Source organism: Eptesicus fuscus, chromosome 11 (genome assembly GCF_027574615.1).
Source record: "Eptesicus fuscus isolate TK198812 chromosome 11, DD_ASM_mEF_20220401, whole genome shotgun sequence".
Classification (NCBI taxonomy): domain Eukaryota; kingdom Metazoa; phylum Chordata; class Mammalia; order Chiroptera; family Vespertilionidae; genus Eptesicus; species Eptesicus fuscus.
The window spans coordinates 88,110,993-88,138,004 of NC_072483.1; the positions used below are offsets into that span (position 1 = coordinate 88,110,993).

General features: G+C 47.2%; 1 protein-coding gene and 1 long non-coding RNA gene across 2 annotated transcripts in view; one reads left to right on the forward strand and one right to left on the reverse strand.

Annotated features, from left to right (window-relative positions):
* HECW2 (HECT, C2 and WW domain containing E3 ubiquitin protein ligase 2) overlaps positions 1-27,012 on the forward strand; it is a 183,187-nt gene that overhangs the window by 123,571 nt on the left and 32,604 nt on the right. The window contains exons 17-20 of the mRNA XM_054723028.1: positions 4,083-4,166; positions 11,694-11,803; positions 21,105-21,225; positions 22,911-23,024. Coding sequence (XP_054579003.1) covers positions 4,083-4,166; positions 11,694-11,803; positions 21,105-21,225; positions 22,911-23,024 — 429 coding nt within the window. The remainder of the gene's footprint in view (positions 1-4,082; positions 4,167-11,693; positions 11,804-21,104; positions 21,226-22,910; positions 23,025-27,012) is intronic.
* LOC129150701 (uncharacterized) lies at positions 12,721-14,062 on the reverse strand. Its single transcript, XR_008557422.1, has 3 exons — positions 13,977-14,062; positions 12,980-13,106; positions 12,721-12,823 (listed from the first exon to the last, which is right to left on the reverse strand). It is a non-coding gene; the product is annotated as an uncharacterized LOC129150701 (long non-coding RNA).

Here is a 27,012-nt window from a genome sequence, read left to right on the forward strand (position 1 = left end):
GAGTCCTCATAACTCTATGCATTTATGAAATAAAACTGAATAAATACATTCATGTAACTTTCAAATGTCCCCCTAATAAGAGTCATTGTATCTTCAATAATATTTCCCAAACCTGTTAGTTTATTTCAGAAACTGAGTAAACTCATGGAAATTTGTTAGGAGCCAAATCTGTTACTTCTCACTCTAAAAGGAAAAGAAATATGGCAGATCTACAATGTCGACTTTAACCACTTTTATTTTAATGAAACATAAACGTGTGCCAATGTAAGATATGCATAACCTTTTTATCTCTGTACTTTTGTAAACTATAAAACCAAGAGACATATAAATTAAGTAAAAACTTAAAAAATCAATCACATTTGAACTAATGAGAAGACTTGGTTTCTCAGAGGCCACATCACCAACGTTGGGACCCTGGTCAGGGGAAAGATACATTTGTGCTTTTCGCTTCAGTTGTGTTTGACTTGATTGTTGTGATGTTGCATCTAATGGTCCATCAGTGCATCTGTGGCATTATCGTGGTCACCATTTTTACTTCTTAACAAATAGCGTAAATTTTGTCTGCCGATTCATTGTGTTGATGAGCGAATTCATTCAATAGCATGCCCCTAAATACAGTGCACAAGAGAACATACGTCCTTAACTGTACCCTGTGACGATCCTACTGCCACTTTTCTATTGTAAACTATTGTAAAACCTGTGTTCTTAGAATGAATTGTGACATCTTTTACGCTTTCTTTAGTATAAATACCTCATTTACCTTTCACACCCATCTATTTTGTTTTTCTCCTTAGCCTATGGCAACTTGGAGATACATCACTTCGCCTTCCTTCAGCATTGTCATTATGCAAATTAAGGCTACAGAAGAAAAGTTTGGCGTTTTCAATTGGGAAAGAATTGTGCATGAATGGTAGACAAGGGTCGTTGTTATCGTCATATTTACCATTAAGGCCTTGCCACAGACCTAGGGGCCCGGCCCTGACGCTTTGAAGTTAATCTCTGATCACTTGGCAGCAACTGTCTTGTAAATGCAAACATGGGAGCCAAAGTCACATGGCGGTGTTCAGTCATAAGCGTCAGGAGATTATCTAAAATAGGCTTTCCTCCATATCAGCACTTTTGATTATCGAAGTGAAAACAACATTTTTTAATTGTCCCAGAACTCAAGATTTTGTCTGTAGATTTCTGGTAGACAAGAACACCAGTTTGAGAAATAGTGGTCTATAGAATATTGGTCATGTACCCGAGGACAAGAAAGTAGTTCCCTTATTTTTTTATTTATTTTTTTTTCATTTCTCAGAAAGGATTGGTGACATTTCTGAGTAGAGCTGCTGACTTCTGTCTAGTTCTCAGCCTTGACCAACATGTTCCCTTGACCAATGCCTACTTTGTTTCTACCCTAAAAGGCTTTAGGAAGGAGTTCATAGAATGGGAGTGGGCATCAGGCCAAAACAGAGTTCAGCTAGCTCTGTGGTCGGCAAACTGTGGCTCGCGAGCCACATGCGGCTCTTTGGCCCCTTGAGTGTGGCTCTTCCACAAAATACCACGGCCTGGGCGAGTCTATTTTGAAGAAGTGGCGTTAGAAGAAGTTTGAGTTTAAAAAATGTGGCTCTCAAAAGAAATTTCAATCATTGTACTGTTGATATTTGGCTCTGTTGACAATGAGTTTGCCGATCACTGAGCTAGCTGAAAGTAACTTAAGTATTTTCATGTGATACTAGAGTTGCCCATTGACTTTCTCTCTTTCACGGTGCCATGAATTCTTTGCGAAAGGAACTGTGTCTTATCATGTATTGGATTCCTGGTGTGTGATACCGTGCCTCGCACATAGGAGGCACTCAGAAGATGTATGCTGAGAGAACGCGTGAATATTAGTATAAGAAGGTACACAGTGGTCTGATGTACATCAGATGACATGCTCCAGTGTCTTGTTCTCGGAAGCATATGACCCATAACTTGTCTCTGTGATGAGTTAGCTGGTCCCGCAGGGAGCTAGCCTCAGCCTGCCTCGGCTCTGTTGTTGCCTGAAGAGTCAGACGAGCGACCTTCACTGCTTAAGAGTTAATATCTGGAACGTGGTGAACAGTTTCCCACGTGGCATGTTTCCCTGGGTGTCTCGGGCTTTTCTCTCCTCACCCCGTCACCCTGGTGATTCAGAACTGTGATCTTTTCCTTATTCACAGGAAACACACAAGCCACAGTCCAGAGCACGATAGCCTTGCCATTGCCCCACCCACTCTGGTACCTCCAGGCAGAGAAGTGGGGGGGAGCTCAGCCTGTTTGCTTTCTGATTTTGATCTGTTTGCCTGGTTCACTGTGATGATAGACTGAGGAGATAAATGGTGTATTTGTTGGAGATAGATGTTGATTCTTCAAGATCAAAGTATAGTGTTACTGGCCCTCAAAGAGTACTTCTTTGTTTAAATTATTGTTTATTTTTTCTCCAAGATAACTTTTCCTTGTTAGCTTTTTTAAACCAACTTTTATATTTCTTACCCCCCCCCCCAAAAAAAAATCATTCACCAGATAATGGGCCTCGGTTTTCATCCTGTGCTTTAGGCATGTGATTTGAACACTTGGGGGAAATGTTCTGATTGGTTGGAGCCTCCAAACTGAAATAGCATTAAGCAGAGAGCTGGGCTTTCTTACACACATGTCTGCCAATGTGTGTGTGTGTGTGTGTGTGTGTGTGTGTGTGTGTGTGTATGTATGTATACATATATATATATATTACTGGCAGTGAAGGACAGTTACTGGCAGTGAAGGACAGACAAAATTGGCCATACCAAAGGTTAGCTGCTTCATATGCTAACATGTTCTGTAAAATGGATCTATCCAGAAGAAGCCAGGAACTGAACTGTTTATCTAGCAAGCTGTGTGGCTGAGAGAAAATCCAGTGACTTTCTGTGATTAGGGATTTTTGTTTGTTTGTTTGTTTCAACAATTAAACCTCACCTTCCACCTCATTGCCTTCAGGCCTCTACGTAGCTCAAAAGAGAATTTGGAAATGTAAATTGCAGTGGAATTTTACTAAAATAATAAACAGGGAAGCGAAATGCTCTATAGATAAGAGCTCAATATAAATAAATACTTGCATCTAAATAAATGTTTAAATACTTGCTGTTTCATAGTATGGTATACAGGAATCCGAATACATTGTCGTTAGTCCTTAAAGTAAGACATGCTTATGTGGGCCCCAATGTTCCTATCAGATGTAATGCTTTCAGTTTCATAATTTATGTTCTTATTTTTTCCCCCCATTTCATAAAAAAAAAAATGGTTTGCTTTGAAATAGCCTGGTGTAAATCAGGGATGCAACTAGGAAATTTTTTATTAAAATTGTATTGATATAAAGAATTGGAAATAGTAACATGACTCATGAAACAAACAAACAAAACACCTGATGTTATCACATACGTCTATAATAGAATGATGGTAGAATAGAGCACATGGTGGTGTTGGACATGAGTTTGTATAAGCGTGTGTGCCTTTACACAGGTAGACACAGAATCTGTCTCTCCAACTGTAGTAACTGAAAGTGTCCCACATTTTCAGTTATTTGAAAGAACCGTCTGCTCTTATATTGAAAATATAATGCATAGATGCTACCTGCTTCCAAGTAAGAATGCGCTCATCACATATAATTTAAAGGTATTCCCTCAGGAATATAAATGACTATCCCTACACACTCACTATTTGAAATATCAGCGAATCAGCCTGAATGATCTACAGTCGGTTAGATTCACGCCCACAACAGGCTTTAACTCTAAGCAGGGACCGAGTTTTCTTGGTTGGATGCTACTACGACCGGTAGTAGGGCTTGGGCAGCAAAGTAGCAGGCAATAAAAGCATCTTTCCCAGCATGAGGACGGGGTAACGTTGACCCCCCGTGAGGTTGTCCTTGAAGGCAAGGACCCTGTCTGCCTTGGGTGTGTGTTTCTAGGGTGTCACACCGTGGCTGCCACCGAACAGGTACCCCAAAAAACCATGTGACCATCGTTTAAAAAATGGGTGCTTAAAGCACTGAGTTATGTCTCAAAAATCGACTACATAAACTGTGAGCCGTTTCTCTGCTTGAACAGGGAGAAGATCCAATTTATTCGAACGGAAGGGACCCCAGGATTGGTGCGTCTTTCCAGTGATGCAGACCTTGTGATGTTGCTGAGGTGGGTGACGCTCATTCTTGAACTAGGAAGGGTCTTGTTACCAGGTATCAGGAGCATTTTAGAAAATAGTCTGACAGTCCTGGGAGCCTGGACTCTCGAGTGCCTGTGGCATGCTCACGATGCAGAGGTGGGTGTTGGTGCAGCGGTCCTTCATCCCAGATTGCCTTACCCTTTCCCATCACGGAGTGTCTGGTTTTGTTTCTGCCCGGCTGGCAGAGGAGGTGGAATTAGAGCAGGGGCGGGTCTGGAGAAGGCCCATGAAGGGGATGTCCCATTCGCAGGATGGAGCAGAAGGGTAGATACAGCTTACCCCTTCAGCGCAGAAGAGGTCACGTTGGTATTTTCTTTCAGATTTTGTGTGTGTGTAAAATGGGCTTGGTCCCCTTTGGCTAATTCCATAGTGTTCATTTACTTTACGGTCTTGAGAGTTTAGGTCTGGGAAATCAGATCAAGTTGAGATTTGGTCCCTGGGACTCACTGTCAACGTGATAGCCCTGCATAAAACCAACCGATGGTGTTTTCTTTGCTGATGGCGAGAGCAGCCTTGGTCTTAAATTTTAGAGTAGTTTCGAGGGAAAACAGCCAGGTTCCAAAAGCCCTTTTCATTGTCAGTATTACCCTTCGAATGGAGGAGGCCAGAGTAAAACAATGCCTGCTCCCCCCAGTGGCTGAGATACCCCGCCGGTGTGACCCCCATAGAATTAAAGGGCAAATCATGCTGAGCCACATCAGCCAATATTTTATTTATCCCAGAGTGCTAACAACCTCATTCCTGTTACTCATAATGATCTTGACCCGATCAAGACCTCACTGCTACTTGATAGTTGCCATATTTTAAAGACGAAAGCCAGAACGTTAGTTTCCTTTACTGGATTTTTGGAGCATAATTCATTGGGATATATTCACTTTCCATAAAGATTTCATTTCACTTGATTCTGAATAAGACCTATGGTAGAGGGGTTCCTTTTCGGACAAGAGGGTGAGCCTTGCTTATGGTGACCTGAGCTCGTTCTGAAAACAGGATATACTGTGCCAGAGAGCCAGGAAGACGATTGGTCAGTTAATATGGAGTATGGTGTTTCCACCATAAGTTTGGTTGGAAATATTTGGATGATCAAATGTGTTTATCATTTTAATAGTACAGTGACACACTGTATTACTTGTGCTGCTTAATAAATGATCTTTAATGATTACTGAAACTTTGGGGGATATCCTTAGTTCTTTGTTTTTAATTTTACTTTGGAGTTTGAGTAATTTGAAATAGTGACTGTGAACTCAAGCAACGGATTTGTTGCTAACACGGGGAGACTTTGCCCGTTTTTACACTTTGTCTATTTCTTAAAAAGAGAAATCACTCCTGGTCACATGAACTTGATTGCCAGCAGGCTGCAGTGTAGAGATGAATGACACAGCTCTGGGAAAGTATTCCATTAAAAAATAAACCTGTGGAAAGCAGTCCTGAGAGGGAAGTTCATAGCTCTACAAGCCTACCTCAAAAAACAAGAAACAATGGTAATAAATTACCTAACCCAACAACTCAAAGAGTTAGAGAGAGAGCAACAAGATAAGCCCAGTGTAAGCAGAAGGAAAGAAATAATAAAGATCAGAGCGGAGATAAACGACATAGAGACCAAAGAAACAATACAAAAGATCAACAAAACCAAGAGCTGGTTCTTTGAAAGGATAAACAAGATTGATGGACCTCTAGCCAGGCTCACCAAGAAGCAAAGAGAGAGGACCCAAATAAACAAAATCAGAAATGAAAGAGGTGAAATAACAACAGATCCCGCTGAGATACAAAGGATTGTTACAAAATACTACGAACAACTCTATTCCAACAAACTGGACAACCTAGAGGAAATCGACATATTCCTAGAAAAATACAACCTTCCAAAACTTAATCAGGAAGATTCTAAACAGCTCAACAAGCCAGTAACTATGGAAGAAATTGAAGCAGTCATCAAAAAGCTTCCGGCAAACAAAAGCCCGGGGCCAGATGGCTTCACAGGAGAGTTTTATCAAACTTTCAAGGAAGAACTAAAACCTATCCTCCTCAGACTATTCCAAAAAATTCAAGAGGAAGGAACACTTCCAGGCTCCTTCTATGAAGCCAGCATCACCCTAATACCAAAACCAGATAAAGACAACTCAATGAAAGAGAATTACAGGCCAATATCCCTCATGAACATTGATGCCAAAATCCTCAACAAAATTCTAGCAAATCGGCTCCAGCAGTACATCAGAAAGATAATACACCATGACCAAGTAGGATTTATTCCAGGAATGCAAGGATGGTACAATATCCGCAAATCAATAAACGTGATACATCACATAAACAAATTGAGAGATAAAAATCACATAGTCATATCAATAGATGCAGAAAAAGCATTTGACAAAATCCAACACCCTTTCTTGATAAAAACTCTCAACAAGGTGGGAATAGAAGGCTCGTACCTCAACATAATAAAAGCTATTTATGATAAACCCACAGCAAACATCATACTCAATGGGCAAAAACTAAAACCATTTCCCCTAAGAACAGGAACAAGACAGGGATGCCCACTCTCACCACTCCTGTTTGACATAGTACTGGAAGTATTAGCTATCGCAATTAGGCAAGAAGAAGAAATAAGAGGCATCCAAATTGGAAAAGAAGAAGTGAAGCTGTCCTTATTTGCAGATGACATGATATTGTACATAAAAAACCCAAAAGATTCCATCAAAAAACTAATAGACTTAATAAATGAATTCGGCAATGTAGCGGGATACAAAATTAACGCCAAGAAATCTATGGCTTTTCTATACACCAATAATGAACTTACAGAAAGAGAGACTAAAAAAGCAATCCCATTTACCATCGCACCAAAAAAATTAAGATACCTAGGAATAAACTTAACTAAGGAGGTAAAAGACCTATACGCAGAAAACTACAGGACACTGAAAAAAGAGATAGAGGAAGACGTAAACAGATGGAAGAACATACCATGTTCCTGGATTGGTAGAATCAACATCATTAAAATGTCCATACTACCCAAAGCAATCTACAGATTCAATGCACTCCCCATCAAAATACCAACAGCATATTTCACAGACCTAGAAAGAACTCTCCAAAAATTCATCTGGAATAAAAAAAGACCCCGACTAGCCTCAGCAATCCTCAGAAAGAAGAATAAAGTAGGTGGGATCTCAATACCAGATTTCAAGCTGTATTACAAAGCCACTGTTCTCAAAACAGCCTGGTACTGGCACAAGAACAGACATATTGATCAATGGAACAGAATAGAGAACCCAGATATCGACCCAAACCACTATGCTCAATTAATATTTGACAAAGGAGGCATGAACATACAATGGAGTCAAGACAGTCTCTTCAATAAATGGTGTTGGGTAAACTGGACAGATACATGCAAAAAAATGAAACTAGATCACCAACTTACACCATACACAAAAATAAACTCAAAATGGATACAGGACTTAAACATAAGACGGGAAACCATAAAAATACTAGAGGACTCCACAGGCAACAAAATCTCAGACATATGCCAAAAGAACTTCTTCACTGACACTGCCCCTAGGGCAATGGAAGCTAAAGAGAAAATTAACAAATGGGACTACATCAAAATAAAAAGCTTTTTTACAGCAAAAGAAACCATCAACAAAACAACAAGAAAGCCCACCGCATGGGAAAACATATTTGCAAATGCTATCACTGATAAAGGTTTAATCTCCAACATCTACAGGCAGCTTATGCAACTTAATAAGAGGAAGATAAATGATCCAATAAAAAAATGGGCAACAGACCTAAACAGAATATTTTCAAAAGAAGACAGAAGGAAGGCCAAGAGACACATGAAAACATGTTCAAAGTCACTTATTATCCGAGAGATGCAAATCAAAACAACAATGAGGTACCATCTCACACCTGTCAGAATGGCTATCATCAACAAATCAACAAACAACAAGTGTTGGCGAGGATGCGGAGAAAAAGGAACCCTCGTGCACTGCTAGTGGGAATGCAGACTGGTGCAGCCACTGTGGAGAACAGTATGGAGTTTCCTCAAAAAACTGAAAATGGAACTCCCATTTGACCCAGTAATCCCACTCCTGGGAATATATCCGAAGAAACTAGAAACACCAATCAGAAAGGATATATGCACCACTATGTTCATAGCAGCACAATTTACAATAGCTAAGATTTGGAAACAGCCTAGGTGCCCATCAGCAGATGACTGGATCGGAAAACTGTGGTACATCTACACAATGGAATACTATGCTGCCATAAAAAAGAAGGAATTCTCATCATTTGCAGCAACCTGGATGGAATTGGAGAACATTATGCTAAGCGAAATAAGCCAGTCAATGAAAGAAAAATACCACATGATCTCACTCATTTAGGGATAGTAAAGAACATTATAAAGTGGTGAACAAAAAGATAGATACAGAGTCAGTAAAGCATCAAACAGACTTTCAAAGTACAGGGGGAAAGTTTGGAAAGGTGGGGGAGTTATGAAATCAAACGAAGGACTTGTATGCATGCATATAAGCATAAACAATGGACGCAAAACTCTGGGGGGGGAGGGCATGTGTGGGTGTGGGGTGGGGGGTAATAGTAAGATATGTACACATATAATACCTCAATAAAAATATTTAAAAAAAAAAAAAAAAAAAAAAAAAAAAAAAATAAACCTGTGTAAGGCTATTTTCCAATATCGATATCATGAAACCCAAGAGTACCTAAATGACCTTGCTGCATCTGTTATTGATTATTCTAATTCATATATTCTTTCACTAACTCAGCTCATGTAAAAAAAATATACCTCTGTTAGAGTTCATATAGGAAATGATTGATAAATTTGGCTACATTTGAATTTTAAAGTTTACCCAATGAATGACACCATATATAAGGACATAAAGAAAGGTAACAAACTAGAAGAATATATTCACAACACATAAAAATGATGTAAGTACATAAAGAATGCCTTTAAATCAATTTAAAAGAAAAATGGGTGAAGGCTGTCAAAAGGCATTTCGTAGAAACTCAAGCAACAGTATGGAAAGATGCTAGCAGTCATAATAGGCAGTTTCACATAATGAGATACTGGTTCACACTGTTCAATTTGAAAAAAAATCCAAAGCCTGATAATACCAGATGAGAAGTTGGACCTCTTTTGTTGCCTGGACGTGGTGGGATTGCCATTCCTAGACCCTCTTCGGAATACAATATGGCAATGTTTTCTATAGTTGAAAAGGCATCTGCATCATGACTGAGCAGTTCTCATTTCAGATATGTTACCGTATTTATGCTAAGAAGCTCTTTTACATATGCCCAAGGTGATTTATGCAGGATGTTCACTGCACCATTGATAAAAGCACAAAGTCAGGGAGAAGTAAATATTTGTCAGAGGAGATAGGGATAAATAAACTTTGTTCATAGAATGACCTGCTGCATAGCAGGTAAAAATAATAAACTACATCCTTATATATTAACACAGACAAATCTCAGAATTATATTGTTGAACAAAATGTCCAAGGATGCTATGCACATATAGCTTTTGTAATTTTTAGCAGTGCATTAGGCAAAGCTATATATTTTTTTATCTTTGCCTATGTGTTGCAAAATATAAAACTATGGAAGGATACCTATTAAGGTCATGAAAGAGGGGAACAAAAGCTACTGCATATACACACTTGCACACATGCAGATATATATACACACTCATACATATACACAGATCTACACGTATGCATGCATGTTTGTCAGAAGTAAAAATAAAACACAGGTGTAGATGTCTGAGGAGAGGGTGCTAATCTCCACAATTAATTTAGCTAGGACTTTGTGATAGCAACCATTACATGGGACTTCTCACTAGTGATTCACTTTAAAATCACATTTTTCCAAGGACTGCTGAGTTACTGAAAAAGAGAAATGACCGTTTCAGGGCCTAATTAGGAATTAAACATGTGATTACTTACCGCTCTGTCTCCAAATCTCCTGACTTCTATGTTGAAAAGTGGAAAGATGGCTTTAAAAAGCACCCTGTCTGAAAGTGCCTTTGCTACCACGGCCGGTCTCGCAGGCGTGTGCATGTGGATGAAGGTCAGAAAGGCTATCGAGTTGTCATTGCACCGCTGCCACCCCGGGTTTCCCAGCCTCGGACGTGCTGCCGCTGTGTGCTGGCCATGCCTCTGTTGTAGGGAGCTGGTCTGTGCATTGTGAGATGCTCACCGGCATCCTGGCCTCTACCCACCAGATACCAGAAGCACCCCCTCCCCCAGTTATGGCAACCAAATCCGGCCTCCAGCATCACTCCGCGTCCTCGGATGGTGTGGGGCAGTGGTCGGCAAACTCATTAGTCAACAGAGCCAAATATCAACAGTACAACGATTGAAATTTCTTCTGAGAGCCAAATTTTTTAAACTTAAACTTCTTCTAATGCCACTTCTTCAAAATAGACTCGCCCAGGCCGTGGTATTTTGTGGAAGAGCCACACTCAAGGGGCCAAAGAGCCGCATGTGGCTCGCGAGCCGCAGTTTGCCGACCACGGGTGTGGGGGAAGGGCAGCCTTGCCGGGCTCGGAAGCAGGGTCTTGGGAGGCCCTTCTTTAAACCCCTACAAGGTTAAACTCTCCCACTTTTTCTGAATGTCTTCTGAAAACAAGGAGCCGGTTTTAGACGTGGCTGAGTCTAAAGCAAACCTACGTCCACCTCTTAATTTAAAAACTCCTTATGGTTGTTTTCATTCTGTTTTAAGTGTTTGTTTGAGTTAGTGTAATCAATCCTGCTTTTCCTTACCATGATATGTATGAGGTGGGATTCCAAGCTAGCAGGCACCTGCTGGCTGCCTTTTAGAAGACTGGTGGGAACCACAGATGCGGGACTGGGCCATCGAACATCAGCGCCCTCACCTTTGAGAACCATTATAAAGCCAGACTCAGCGCGGGGGCTGACGACTGAGGAGCTGTTTTGTCTTCTTTTGCTTTTAATGCTCCTTGTACGTCCTGAGCTCCGAAGGCTGAGACTGCGGCCTGTCCCTCAGAGGAAGCTGTGAAACGTGCTGTGTGTACCCACGAGGGGCTCTCAGCGGATGTCTGCTGTGTTGGAATCTTATTCCCAAATTTAACCCTTTGCACTCGCTTGCTTTTTTTCTCGATTCCTTTATTCTAATGCTAACTGTGTCGAGTCACACTCGACATCCGAGTGCAAAAGGTTAAAGTGGCAAAACAGAACCGACACTGTCCGGAGTCGAGAGGAAACCAGACCAGTGGCCGCAGGTTTCTCAGAAGTGGCCGCAGCCGCCAGCCTGTGCGGGACGGGCCAGCAGGCAGGGGGACAGCGCTCCCGGGGGACGGGGACGAGGCCTGTGCGGGACGGGCCAGCAGGCAGGGGGACAGCACTCCCGGGGGACGGGGACGGGGACGAGGCCTTGGGCGGGCGGGCCAGGAGGAGAGAGCGGCTGTCTCAGCGTGGAAACAGGCTGTCCCCACCTCGTTGGCTAAAGTGCGCGTTTTGTTTCTTGTTTCTCCCCAGTTTATTTGAAGAAGAGATAATGTCTTATGTGCCTCCGCATGCCTTACTCCACCCCAGCTACTGTCAGTCCCCGCGCGGCTCCCCCGTGTCCTCTCCCCAGAACTCGCCAGGTGAGTCCACCTGCAGCTCCCGGGGGGTTCCCCGAGGAGCGAGCCCCAGGTCAGAGGTTCTGTTCTTCATCAGGGACTTTCGGGAGCATCTTCAGGGCCCGCCCAGGGGCATGCTCTGTGGCCCGCTCTGTCCTCTGGGACTGGCTTGCTTCCCGGGGGGATTCATACTGACAGGAGGTAATGACATTCCAGAAGAGAGTGGTCAAGGTTTGCCGTGTGACCAAGCCAGGGACAGACCTTAGTCTTCCTTCTGCAGGGCCTAATGTGCCTCGGACAGCGTTACGGCACAGAATACTAGGTTAGCTTTTTGGATTTAAAAGGTTTTAGTTAGGAGGCTGATTCAAGGAATAATAAAAAGAAATCTCTGCTTTCAAGAAATAATAGAGAATTGAAACTGGTCAGCCTCAGGGACTTGGAGAGTTTTCCCTGCAGAAGTCACGACCTGCGCTGGAGGGGAAAGACGTGTGGGCAGACAGAGCACGTGATAGATGAACAAACGAAAATGTTTACGTTCAGATTCTTTTTGAAGGAGGCATGTTGTGAATGGATGAATGAAGGGGTGAATGGATAGATGAGCAAATGAACGAACGAACGAATGAATGAATGAATGAATGAATGGTAGAAAACGCAGCTTAGCAAGTGAGTGTTTTTAAAGGAGGGTAGTCATGATGTTGCAAATCAGCTGTGTCATCCTCATTATAGGCAATGCATTGTTCACACTTTAACAGCTTTCAGAATTTAAAACGATGTTACGAGGAATCCCAACTCCATATGTTTTGCGAAGAGCTGCTCTGTGGTCGTTGATCTGTAACATGTGTTTTCACATGTTGTTGTGGTAATGAAGCTACCGCCGGCTTGAATGCCACAAACAGGAAAGGGTTCATTTACCACAGATTTATTGAGCATCATCTGTGACCGGAGCACGGTGCTGCGAAGAGGAGTAAGGCACTCTCTGCCTTTGAAGGGTTCGTAGTGCGCCAGTGAGTCAGCAAACGACTCCAGAAAGCTCTGCGGTCCGTCCTGTATGGAAGAATGTGTGGGAACACAGATGTGGGAACACGTCTCCCCTTAAGACCAGGGGTGGGGTGTTTAGGGAAAGATGAAGAGACCAGGTATGAAGGGGAGCCCCGAAGAATGAGGACAGGAGTTTCCCAGGGAGACCGAAGGAAGCAGGACCTTCGTGGCACCAAAGCAGGAACACAGTTTAGGGCACAGTGAAGGCAAGTTCCCAACGCCCAGACTGGAAGGACGGACGAGGGCCTGTTGGTCATCCATGCCTCCCCTTGTAGTCCACGTGGAGCCCCTAAAAGTTCATAAACAGACGAACACCCTGCTTTACCAAGACCCGCGTGGTGGCGATACAGAGGATGGGTTAGAAAACGAGAGACCAGAATCAGAGAAACTGTTTGGGAGGCTGTTGTGTTAACCCAGGTGACATGCTAGGAGCTGGACTCCTGACGATAGAGAAAAGGGAATGAATTTGAAAGACATGTAGGAGGTGAGACACCAGGACTTCGAGTTCCGGTAAGGAAGGTTCTGAAGTCCTCGCCACCTAGATTGCTAGGCAGACGGTGACCCCGTTTACCAAGAAAGGAAAAGGGTTAGACTGGAGGGGAGAGGGGAGTGGGTTTGGTTTGGACCCGTTTCCTGAGGAATCTTCGGCGATATCCAGACACAACTGGAAAAGACCGCCATGGAGCTCCGGAGAAGCGCTGGCTGGGAGCACAGGGGTGCGGCGGCCGCTGGGCCCAGGGTGAGAGGGGAGGAACGAGGGAAGACAAGTCTGTGGACAGAAGGGAGAAGAGAGCTGGCCCCTTGAGAGACCCCAGTATTTCAGTGACGGGCGGGGAGAGAGGGTGCAGGAGAGAGAGACGGTGGATTTCAGAACAGAATTAGGAAAGTCCTTTCAGGGAAGCCAGGTTTCAGGGAGGAGGGAGCGGTTAGCAGGGCCACATTTTCAAAGGCGTCATGAAGGATGAGGTCTGAGAAGAGGCCATTACATTTGGAACTGATGGAATGGGGTCTGGCCTTTGCCACGGCAGTTTCCATGAAACAATAGGTCACAGACTGGGATGTGACTGGTGACAGCATGACAGAGGACGTCAGGTGGACGCCAGGCGGGTAGAAGGTTGTTCTCAGAAAGTGTGAAAGGAAGGAAAAACAGGACAGTTACCTGGAAAGGAGAAGAGGCGTTGAGGAGGGGGTTTCGGAGGGGGAGGCTGAGCGTCCATGTGTCAAGCACACAGAGGTCAGACGATGTGGGTGGGAAGAGAGTGGCCCCTCGAATGGGGCAGAGCAGCAGGCGGCACAGCCCAGGCCGGGGGCAGGCAGGACCCTGGGGGCCGAGGCACAGGTCAGCTTGGGAACAGAGTAGGGACACCAGCTTGGATGCTACGGGATGGAAAGACAGCAGTAGATGACACTACAGGTAAGTTTCACTGTCACATAGACGTTGGATGCCAGCGTCCAGGGGGGAATGTCCATCATTCACAACTGGCCTTCGTCTTTGTCCACCGTGTGTGACGTCGGGACCCACTCCTCCCTGACCTTGAACTTCTGTAAAATGGGAATAACAGTGGTCGCCTCCCCTGGTTATTTGGAGGAAACCTCGCTGGAGAACACCATCCCCAGCATCCAGTACATATTCGTTTATTCCTTTCTTTTTTCCTTTTTGGAAATAGGATCCTGAGAAGTGGCGTTTGCCAATATTTGAACCATGAATAACTGCAACATACCAACCCATTTCTCCCTGACTCGCAGGGCTGGCTGCCTAAACCGCTAATCATTCCGACGGGTCTTATTCCGACGGGTCTTGATCGCGGCTGGAGCCCAGGGTGACGTTCAGATGGGCTGCCCTCTCCGGTGCTTCCCGGTTAAAGAAATGAAGCCCTGTGGCTTGTCACTGATTCCAGCCAACGTTCCCTCCCAGGCCTTGGCTGAGGCGCCCTCCCTGAGAAAAGATAGATCTCGGGGTGTCCCTCTGAGCACCCCCCTCCTGCCCCCGAGCGCGGGTCAGGAGACTGGCGTGTGTGAACAAGCGACGTGATGCCTAGATCACTTCATTTCATCTCCCATCCCGTGAGGAGGCCCTGGTGGGAGTAACATGCCTCCTGGGAGCAGGTGAGGGATTCTGTTCCAGAGTCAAGGAGCGCCAGGCAGACTCCCTCGCCAGCAGAGCTGGTGGCGGCTGTAATTTCCAGGGAGAACGTCCCCATACCTCTGGCCCTCCGGGGTTCAGTGGGCGTGGTTTGTGGGGTCACTAACTGATTCCACGTGACCCCCGGGGGGCCTCGCTGGCCGCCGTCCTCCAGTTCTCCAAGTGGGAGAGTCTCTCCGTCTACCGTGTTTCTCAAGTTTTCGTGAAATACTTGGAAGGGGTTCTGAGAAGGTGTCTGGTCCTCCCTGCGACTAGAATGCCACCCCCTGAGGGTGTGGGGATGATGCTGTGATCATACATGACGGCGATCATACATGCTGATGATCTTCCCGGAGCGCCTAGGACCGGGCAGCTGTCCACGTTTCCTCACCCGAGCGCAGGGCCGTCGGTCGCGGGCAGCGGGACTCGCTGCTCTTTAGCTGTGAAGCGCCCGCCGACAGCTGTCCCCGTTTGGAGCGTGAAGCTTTGCTTTCCTAGGGCCGTAGATGGCAGGCCCGGCCTTCGCGCCCTCCGCCCCAAGGCAGAGCCCTTCCCGAGCACCGTATGGTTTATGATGTCCCATCCGGGCCCAGAGCATTTCTAGGAATGTAGACGCAGTAAATCCCTCACTTAACGAGTGCGGTGGGAGGTGTGCTCGCTCCTGTGACCGTTCCGTCACCTAAGCTCTGGGTGCACCAGGTCCTTGGCGGATTGAGGGACCGTCGCATGGCACTGGTGGTCCTTGGCCAGACCTGGGCCATCTGGAGCGACAGCAGCCCAGGTCCCGGGCGGCCAGAGAGCACTGGGGAGCCCGTGGGTCTTCCTGGGCTCGTCTTGAGGGCATGGGGGAGGAGAGGGAATACTTTCTCCCACCCCACAGGGATTCTCTCTCCCTCTCTCCTTCGGGAGTCAGCATCCTAGCTGCTGCTCATCTCATGGCCTGTTCTTCCCACAAACATCCTCTCTGTGTCTCCCTCCTTTCCTCTAATCCCCTCTCCCTTCCCGCATCACCCCACCCTCCCTGGAGTCGCTCTGCACCTGTTCTAGAAATGGGGTTCCACCCCTTCTCTTTACTCTGACCCCCCACCCCCAGGTGATCTGGGAACCACATGATAGAACTGTCGGTGTCCCTTGTGGGAGATGGGGACCTGTGGTTCCAGAAACAAGGGGAAGGGGGCCCGAGTATGTCTCCGTCGCAGCTGAGAGGTGGTGGTGGTTGTAGCTCGGCTCCCTGTCCCCCACCCCCATGCTCTCAGGGGTGCCTGTCCCTGGCATGCCCTTTGCTCTCCCTTTTAATCCAACCCGGTCTGAGAGGCCAGACTACCCAAGGGTTTTTAAAATCACCCCACCCTCACTGGGTCGCTTCCCAAATGTGACATCCACCTTTCTGAGTCTGACTTCCTTTCCCCAGTCCGTAAAGACCGCGAACTCGCGCTCGGCCGGCGTCGTGGGGCCCGGAGCCTCCCGGGGAGCTGTGTGCGCACAGAGCCGTCGCCTCCGTCTCCCAGAAAGATCGTGTTTTCTTTCCAGAGCGAAGTCCCGTCGCTCCTGCCCTGGAATTTCTTGGCATTGCACCTGACGTGCATTAGGAGTCTGACACGGGCCAGCGGCCTAATTCCCTGTCATTTCTAAGCCGTGAAGTCATGGGTAGATGGCTTTTTCAGGATAGAACGATTAGCAGAAGCTTTTTCTGCCTTTAACGACGTCTGTCCCCGGAGTCTCCGTAATTGAGTCACTTGAGCTGGAGCCTCAGGGGAGCCGGAGCTCAGGTTGACTGAGGCCCGAGCTGATACCGATGAATGCGTGATGGGGTCCCCCACGTCCTTTTACGTAAGCATCTCAGATCACGCAGCGGCAGCATAGGATGCACGGTTGTGTTTCTGTTTAAGCAACGAACTCCTGCAGAAGCACGTTTCTTCAGACCAGGCGTCCTCAAACTACGGCCCGCGGGCCACACGCGGGTGTTTTTGCCGTTTTGTTTTTTTACTTCAAAATAAGATCTGTGCCGTGTGCATAGGAATTTGTTCATAGTTTTTTTTTTAACTATAGTCCGGCCCTCCAACGGCCTGAGGGACAGTGAACTGGCCCCCTGTTTAAAAAGTTTGAGGACCCCTGCTTTAGAGCCTGGACGATGTTCGTGGAGTGCTGTGTTCTTCCTTTCCTCCTCCCTGCCCACGGCCGTGCTCCCCGACACTGATTCCGGAGTCTGCTCCGAGCTGTCTGGGTGGCTTTTCTTACTGGTAGACGGCAGCACTGACAGCCTCGTGCTGCACCCCTGAATGGACTTGGGGTGCGCTGCCCTGTCCCTGGGCGTCCAGGAGTGTCGGTCGCTGGATGCGATGCTGCCCAGGTGTTTTGTGGGTACTTTGCCCTCGGTGGGGGGGGCGGTGGCGGATAATGGTTCTCAAGCTTGGCTGCCCTCTGGAGTTGGTGGAGAGCCTATAAAACACTAGCCAGGCCACACCCCAGGAGTCTGATGGCATGTGTCTTGGGTGTGGCCTGGCCAGGGCGGTTTTAGCTTCCCAGGTGATGCTAACGTGCAGCTGAGCTGTGGGGACCGCGGCCGAGGGCCCCTTCTGCACCCCAGACACTTAGGTCAGTTCATTGGTTTCCTTTGCGACACGGCGCTTCCCTCTGGGGGGAGAAGCGTCAGCTCTGCGGACAGACGTCTGGGCCTGTGGATGATCAGCAGCCGTGTGACCGAACCCATCGCTGAGGCCCGGTGCAGCCCCCGCCCCGGTGCCCAGCTCCAGCAGACAGCTGCCGGCAGAGCTGGGACGGGCTGCTCAGGCAGAGGCCTGCACAGAGCGGACGTGCGCCACTCGTTCAGTCCGAAGCGAGGCCCTTCCCCGCACCGCGGTGCCGCTCCTGTACACGCACCTGCGCAGCTGGCATCTCCAGCTCCACACGCATAGAGCTCCCAGGCCCGTCCACCAGCCTCCCTCCCCATGCTGCTTTGGATGTCAGATAGATCTGACTCAAACCCCAACCCACCATTCACTGGCATGTGACTTCCGTTGCCTTAGTTACGGTGGTGATGCTGGGAAGGGTAACAATGCCTGCTCCCTAGACTTGTGAGGACTCCCCAGGATCCGCTATGCAAAGCGCATGGTCCCTAAGGCATAGCAGGCACCTGACCAGCGAATGGCAGCGATATTGTTCTAAAAACTTTATTTGTTACATGTTTTTATTGATTTCGGAGAGGAAGGAAGAGGGAGAGAGAGATCGGAACATCAGTGATGAGCGAGAATCATTGATGAGCTGCCTCCTGCACGCCCCCCAGTGGGAATCGAGCCCGAAACCTGGGCATGTGCCCTGACCTGGAATCGAACTGTGACCTCCTGGTTCAGTGGTCGATGCTCAACCCCTGAGCCACGCCGGCCGGGCCTAAAAACTTGATATTACCACGAGAGTTCCTGCTCCTCTCCTTAGCTACTGGTACGCGTTCTTACTCCACGTTGTACGTGTGCCCCTGCGTCCCCACCCTGCAGCCCAGGCTCAGCGGCCTCAGGCCTCCGCTGCAACTACTCCTACCTGCCTTCACCCGTCTTCTCTCCTTGCCACCTGCACCCCACTGCTCCCTGCATCGGGCCCAGGCCCCTCGGCCGTGTTCTCAGTTCCTCTCTAGTTTGGCTCCAGCCTTCTCCCTGCTTCCCCTCCCCGTCCACTCCCCGCACTCCCCTCTGCTCTGTGAGCGGTCTCCCGTGTCTGCTGCCCACGCTCACAGGGCTTACTGAGCTCACGCTGCCGCCCGTGGAGTGCAGATCTCCGGGGGGAAAGGCCTGGCTCCAAGGCAGCTGCTCCCAGTCTTCTCCATTGATCCCTGTTATCCTCTTCACTGTCACGTTGCCATAGCCCTGATCTCAGGGCACATCCGGGGCCGGGCAGCCGTGCCAGCGCGTGGCTGTGGCGCCGCGGAGCACACGCTGCCTTCGATGGAGCGGCGGCCCGCGCAGCCCCAGGAGCGCGCACGTCCGCCAGCGATGGCAGGAGCGCCCTACATTTTCCGGTGGAAATACGGATTTTTTACTGAAATCTCCTCATTTTTAAATGCTGAGAAGTTAATTTAAAATCTTTGAAACCGATTTTAATGCAAACAAAATGGATCGCTAGGTCTGGGTCCCGCCCCAGGGCAACAGTCCTGTCCTCTCTGCTGTATGGTTGGCACGCCATCTGGGTTAGGATGTAGTCACGTGGTCTCCAATTGTTTGACATGGTTTATTTATTTATTTACTTACTTACTTAGTTTTTTTAAATTTTCCTTATTAAGGTATTACATATGTGTCCTTATCCCCCCATTGCCCCCCACCCCCCTCACTCATGCCTTCATCCCCCTGTTGTCTGCTTCCATTGGTTAGGCTTATATGCATGCATACAAGTCCTTTGGTTGACCTCTTCCCCTTACCCCCACCCTCCCCTTCCTTCCCTCGAAGGGTTGACGGTCTGATCGATGCTTCTCCGTCTCTGGATCTGTTTTTGTTCATCAGTCTATGTTGTTCATTGTATTCCATAAGTGACTGAGATCATGTGATATCTATCTTTCTCTGACTGGCTCATTTTGCTTAGCATAATGCTCCCCAGTTCCATCTAAACGGTAAGAATTCCTTCTTTTTTACCGCAGCGTAGCATTCCATTGTGCTTGACACGTTTTATTGCTGACTTCCCAGCCCCGGTGCCCACTTCAGGAACGCTGTCTGACTCATTCTGAGCATCCCTTGCTGAATCTAACATGGTATTAGCAATGAATGACCACCACTGAGTTGATTCATTCATCCAATAAATATTTAATGAGCTTACCGTGGTGTGTAATGCCCAGGACCTCAGCATGCCTGTTTTCTGGCTCTCTCATTGCGTTGTGAAATCTTGGGTGGAAATTTCCAGTGTTCCTGTCAGGGCCCTGACTCCCATTTTCATCACCGATTCTGTATCCCGGCCAGTTGGTTAGACACCTTATGACCCAAAGCCAGATTTTTCCATGGAAAGAGGAACTGTTACTTCTACATTTTATTAGTGATACTTGTCATATGATGAGATATTTTTTTAAAATCTTTAGATAATCTGTAGATAATCACAGTACTTGGCACATATTAAGAGAAGCAGGGGCTCTGTGGAGGTGGGCAAAGGTGGGGGGACACAGGGGATGTCTGTAACAGTGTCAACAATAAAAGAAATAAATACATCCACATTGTTAAGATAAAAAAGAACGCAACAAATGGCAGTCTTGTTTACTCTGCGTAACCAGGAGACGTGCCTTCTGCAGTTACGTCTGAATTCTGTTTTGACATCCAGATTATTCTACCCCGTGACATAAAACGCATGCAATTATGTGTCTAGAGCAGTGGTCAGCAAACTCATTAGTCAACAGAGCCAAATATCAACAGTACAATGATTGAAATTCCTTTTGAGAGCCAAATTTTTTTAAACTTCTTCTAATGCCACTTCTTCAAAATAGACTCGCCCAGGCCGTGGTATTTTGTGGAAGAGCCACACTCAAGGGGCCAAAGAGCCGCATGTGGTTCACGAGCCGCAGTTTGCCGACCACTGGTCTAGAGCAATTCCTAGTTGTAGTGCGTACCCAAAAGAAGTTTCGTAGGTTTTCCACGGAGTAAAGGATGGAAACTCACTGCCCTTGCTTTAGCCACCGCATACTTCTCGCATTATAACTTCCTGTCTAATTGGCATGATGTCACCTCAGCAGCCAGCAAGGATATCCCGCCCTCCGGTCAGCACTGGGCATGAGTAATCCTGCTTGGCTCGCAGCAGCTTGGGCTGAAAGGGGGAACATATTTGACGAGCACATGGCACAATCATAACTACCCAGTCAGCTTCGTTCTTTCCGGCCAGTGTGCCACCAAGAGAAGCAGGGCTGCGTGGAGGTGGGCAAAGGTGGGGGGCGTGGGGGGCACCTGTAACAGCGTCAACAATGAAGAAGCCAATGCATTCTCATGGTTCTGCGGAACAAGAAGGCAGCAAGTGGCCGTGTTGTGTGCGTGAGCTCTGTGCAGCCTGAGGCCTGGAGAGGGGGGAGCCGCAGGAACGGGACGTGTGGATGGCCCCTTGCACACGTTCCCTCCGGTCCCAGGTCTGGTGATACGTGTTCACGGTGACAGGATGCACGCCGGGACATGCGCAAAGCCAACCCTCTCTCTCTGTGGTTTGCTGTAGGTACGCAGCGTGCCAATGCCCGGGCACCAGCCCCTTACAAGCGAGACTTTGAAGCCAAGCTGAGGAACTTTTACAGGAAGCTGGAGACGAAAGGATACGGACAAGGCCCAGGGAAGTTAAAGTAAGTCAGAGCGAAGCCAGCACAGGGCCTGCGGATGGTGGGAGGATGGGGTGCAACTGGTTGTGATTTGGGGCGGACACCCACCTTGGTTTTAGTCGGTGTAATTATTTTGGTGTCTGTACGTGGCAGCACCATACAAAACACAGTTCTGGCTTTGAGCACGATTCAGCTTAAGGTTTTAAAGGAAACAGTAAAGAAACGACCACATTCCATGTAAAAAATGTTAAGGAAAAGTACAAGCTGCCCAGCCATTGAGCATCGACCTAGGAACCAGGAGGTCACAGTTCAAATCCCGGTCAGGGCACAGGCCTGGGGTGCAGGCTCGATCCCCAGTGGGGGGCATGCAGGAGGCAGCTGATCCATGACTCTCTCTCATCATTGATGTTTCTCTCTCTCTCTCTCTCTCTCCCATCCTTTCTGACATCAATAAAACTGTATTTAAAAAATAATAATAATAATAAAAATGACAAGCGGGTTTACTTATTCTCCTGGAAAGGACCTCTGCTGGCTTAGCGTGGCCTCATCGGCTCTGAGGCTGTCGCCAGGTCCTGCGTCGCTCAGCACTAACTCCTGAGCCGACCCGAGTGCGGGCACCGGCCCAGCCCTGTCCGCCGTGAACTAAACGTCGCTTGTCCGCGGCACCCCTCGTGAACGGTGTTCCTGCCTGTCTCCCTTCACCTCCGCTTACGTGGGGAGATGGACGCGGCCGCACCTGTGTGGGCAGAATGATGCTCAGTCTCTCCGTGCCCCTGCGGCCCTCACCCCCCCACCCCCCCTCCACCCTGCGCCAGGGCCTCACCGAGGTCACGTGCCCCCTGAGAGGGGACACGGGAGGGAGGGCCGCTACTGCAGTCCCACCACGTTCCGGGTGCCCGAGAGGGCCCAGGGGGCAGCCCACAGCCCACGGCTCGCCACCCCCCAGGAGGGCTCACGGGGTTAAGGTAGCCGGTCCACTTCCCTCGCCTCCGAAAACACCAGCCGGCCCACACCGGGCCTCTCAGCCTTCCCTCCTGACGTTTCTCTGACGAAGCTCGGGATCAAGCTTTCAGCCCTTGGCCTCCACGTTGCCCCCCTTTCCATGGCTGTCGTCACTAAAGGCGAGTTGGCGTGTGCTCAGGGATGACGTTAACGGTCCTTAGGGCAAGTGGGTTCATGGGCCGCACGTATCCGTCGTCTGTATCTGTCACTTAGGGAACCTCGAGAGTCTCCTAATGGAAAAGTGAAGTCCAGCACAGCGGTAACCCCTCTGCCTTGGAGGACACTGGGAGTTTTTCCCTCTTGTTCTCACGGTCAACTCTGTAGGCACTGAGCACCTCAGTGGCTTGTCGAGGGGCACTCGGGCTCCAGCCATGCCCTCCGAGGGCGGTCCTTCCTCTGCTCAGCACAGTGTCGTGCCCGTGGCGCTGCCCGTTGCCCTGGACAGATGGACTCGGCCCTCAGAGGGCCTCTCGGGGTGGGCTGCCCCCTTTCTCGGCGCTTCTCTGGCGCGGCCGTTATAATGCTGCCGAGAGTTAAAGGCAGACGTGGCCTTGGTGGCAGAGAGCGATGGTATGAAGTCCCTCCTTTTGGCCTCGTTCGTTATGGTAAATGGAAATGACATGGCAAGTGCCCAGTCCTAGAAAGATGAGGGTTAGGCAATAACCCTTTTTTTTTTTTTTTTTTTCAAATTGCCTCCTTATGGACAGGTTAATCATCAGAAGAGATCACTTACTCGAAGATGCTTTTAATCAGATCATGGGCTACTCCCGAAAAGACCTGCAGAGGAACAAGCTGTACGTCACCTTCGTCGGGGAGGAAGGGTGAGTGGCACCGAGAAGCGGCCCGGGGAGGGGAGCGCAGGCTGGGCTGCAGGGCGGGGTCTCACCACATCCTCGCTGCGGTCGCCTGAAACAGGAAACCCTCTGGCAGGAAATGCCGCTCTCATACACTCAAATCTCTTGGCTGTTTTTTTTTAAAGGCCTTCTCTGGTTTTCAACTTATTTGGCATAGAAATTCTTTGGTAAAAACTTGTAGCTATTGAGCATTTTTGGGAGCAGCGTTTGGTTTGGTCTAGTCTCTCATTCCCTCTAAAAGGGAAGAGGGGGCTTTGAGGGGAAAAACACACCAAGGAATTGCTTTCAGCATCTGTGCTCTCGTTCCCTGCCCCGGGTGCCAAGCAGAACGTGCTTCTCCTGGTGAACAAATCCCATTTCAGCATCGCGCATTGGAATTCTGCTCTTCTACCCAGAAGCCTGCGCAGCAGTAACTGTTGGGTCTTGGTTCTTGCTGTGCTCTCCTTTGAGAGGGCAGCACACCTACAGAGATGGCTGCCTGCCGTAAACTAAGGTCTCCCCCCTTCCATGACTTCAGCCTGAGTGTGCGCATGTAGATGAAGGTCAGGGAATGAGGACCGAACACTCGCAGTCTTTATTGCATCCAGATAGACGTGGCAGCTGTTACATGGCGCATGAGAGATGGCAGCTCTCCTGTCTCCCAGGCCCCTTTTGCTTTCCCCGTTTCAGGGCAGGGTTCGAGTGTCAGCACCTCCAGTGCAACCCAGGCATCACTAGAGTGAAGTAAACAGAACCCCACGCCATTGCCTGAACTCTGCTTGTCTTCTCCTTGATTGTATTGATGGGGATTATTTCCCTCTCAGTCATGCCCAGGAGTAAACTGTGTCAGATTATGGAATCATAGTAGTAATATCCAACAAATTAAACCATCCAGTATATGGTTCACGCAGTGGAGGCTCCAATGTATAAAATAACTGCATGTGCCAGTGGAACCAGATTATAGCAAAATTGAGATTCACAACCAGGTCTTAGTTCTTCATGCAGTCCTCTTGGCCCAGCGCCGGGATGCAGGCAAAACTCCTGCACTCGGGTCTGTCTGAATGTTTGTTCTACCCGTGGATCTTTTCACCATTTCAACTAGTGCCCGGGAACTTCCACTCTTCGCATGCACTGTTGTATCGTCTCCCCGCTGAGACTCGATGAAAGTGAAACCTTACATGGGAAAAGAGCATAATGTGACCAAGTTGCACAGAAGCTGCCTGAGACATGCCCCAATGGGTTTCTCGTGTATGTTCATTGGCTTAAAGATGCAGGTGCTCAGTTGAAAATGAAGACAAATGCTTTTAGCCTAATCACAGGTATGCATGGGATGCCAGGTATTTCCTGACAGAGTCAGCCTGGTTTGAATGAGAATACTTTTCCTCCCCCAGAGCGCCAGCTGCCTTCCTTCATTGTTGAGATCTCAGAGATGCAGAGAAGAGTCTTTGGGAGCCCTGGAACTTAAGTCTGAATGGAACAGGTGCTTGTGATGTTTGGTCATCCTCATGCAGTCTGCCTGGGATGACATCTGTTCCTGGGAGGAGGCCCAGGCTGAGTGGGGCTTGATAACTCTGTATTTGATTGCCACAAATGTCCAAATGCTTCCTGCTTCTATCACCTGTCTTCACCTAGAACTCCAGAGAGAAAATAAGAGGATATATTGAGGTGTGAATTTCAGTCATCAGAAACAATCCCTTAACTTTGTGAGTGCCACAATGGCACAAACAACAGTGAATGACAGGACATCATCCCGTGTGGGGACAGGAAATGTGGAAGGATATATGGGAAGTAGGGACGTCCAAAGAGGCAACAATATACCATTTGAATGGCCAAAGATGCAAAAGACCTGTAATCAGAAAATTATAAGACACTGAAGAAAGATAATTGAAGAAGATACAAATAAGTGGAAACATATACCATGTTCATGGATAGGAATAATTAACATAATGAAATGGCCATACTACCCAAAGCAATTCCTGTGAAGATACCAATGATGTATTTCATGGACCTAGAATATTCCAAAAATTAATATAGAACCACAAAAGACCTGAATAGCCATAGCAATCTTCAGAAAGAACCAAGTTGGTGCCCTAGCTGGTTTGGCTCAGTGGATAGAGCGTCAGCCTGCGGACTGAAGGGTCCCGGGTTTGATTCGGTCAAGGGCACATGCCCGGGTTGCGTGCTTGATCCCCAGTGTGGGGCATGCAGGAGGCAGCCAATCAATGATTCTCTCTCATCATTGATGTTTCCATCTTTCTCTACCTCTCCTTTCCTCTCTGAAATCAATTAAAAAAAATGTAAAAAAAAAAGAACAAAGTTGGAGGTAATCATGCTGTGATATCAAACTCTACTACAAGGCCATAGTAATCAAAATAGCCTGGTACTGGCATAAACATAGACATATCGATCAATAGAACAGAATAGAGAGCCCAGAAGTAAACCCACGCCTTTATGGCCAACTAATTATTAACAAAGGAGGCAAAAACATACAATGAGGTATAGTCTATTCAATAAATGGCGCTGGGAAAATTGGATAGATACATGCAAAACAATGAAACTAGACCATCTTCTTACACCATATACAAGAATAAACTCAAAATGGATTAAAGACTTAAATGTAAGACTTGAAACCATAAAAGTCATAGAAGAACACATAGACAGTAAGATCATTGGACATTTTTCTTAGCAATATTTTTTCTGATATATCTCCTGCAACCAGAGAAACAAAAAGAAGAATAAACAAGTGTAACTACATCACACTAAAAAGCTTTTGTACAGTGAAGGAAACCATCAACAAAATAAAAAGACAACCCTACTGAATGAGAGAACATATTCACCAGTGATACATCTGATAAGGGATTAATATCCAAAATTTATAAAGAACTTATATAACTGAAGACCCCAAGAAGCAAGCAATCCTATTAAAAAATGGGCAAAGGACCTGAATAGAGACTTCTCCAAAGAGGACATACAGATGCCAGTAGACATATGAAAAGATGCTCAACATCAACATCACTGATCATCAGAGAGATGCCAATTAAAACCACAATGAGATGTCACTTCACACCTGTCAGGATGGCTGTCATCAATAAATCAAACAACAAGTGCTGGCGAGGATGTGGAGAAAAGGGAACCCTTGTGCACTGTTGCTGTGAAAGACAACATGGAGGATCCTCAAAAAATAAAAAATGGAACTGCCTTATAACCCAGTGATTCCACTTCTGGGAATATATTTCAAGAAACCCAAAACACTGAATTGAAAGAATGCATGCACCCCTATGGTCATTGCAGCATTATTTACAACAGCCAAGATGTGGAAGCAGCCCAAGTGCCCATCAGTAGATGAGTGGATAAAAAGCTGTGGTACATTTACACATGGAATACTACTCGGCCATAAAAAAGGAGAAAATCTTACCTTTTGTGACAGCATGGATGGACCTGTAGAGTATTACGCTAAGTGAAATAGCCATTCGGAGAAAGACAGATACCATATGATTTCCTTTATATGTGGGATCTAATGAACAAATTAAACTAACAAAATAGAAACAGACTCATAGGTACAGAGAACAGACTGGCAGCTGTCAGATGGGAGGGAGGTTGGGGGGCTGAGTGAAAAAGGTAAAGGAATTAAGCAAAACACACACACACACACACACACACACACACACACACAACACAGCATCTCATAGACACAGACAACACAGTGGGGATTACCAGAGGGACAGGGTGGTGGGAGGAGATAGAGGGGGTAAACGGTGCCAGAAGGGGAGTAGACTTTGGGTGGTGAACACACAATACTACATATACACACACTTTGAATAATTATAAAGGCAGTGTTTATTAAAATACAGTTCTTTTTCAAAATTGAGCTATCACCTGTTAAAGTGTATCTACATTTTTGAGACACCCTGTCTATATATAGTATTATAGAACTGTACACTTGAAACCTATATAATTTTATTAACCAACATAATCT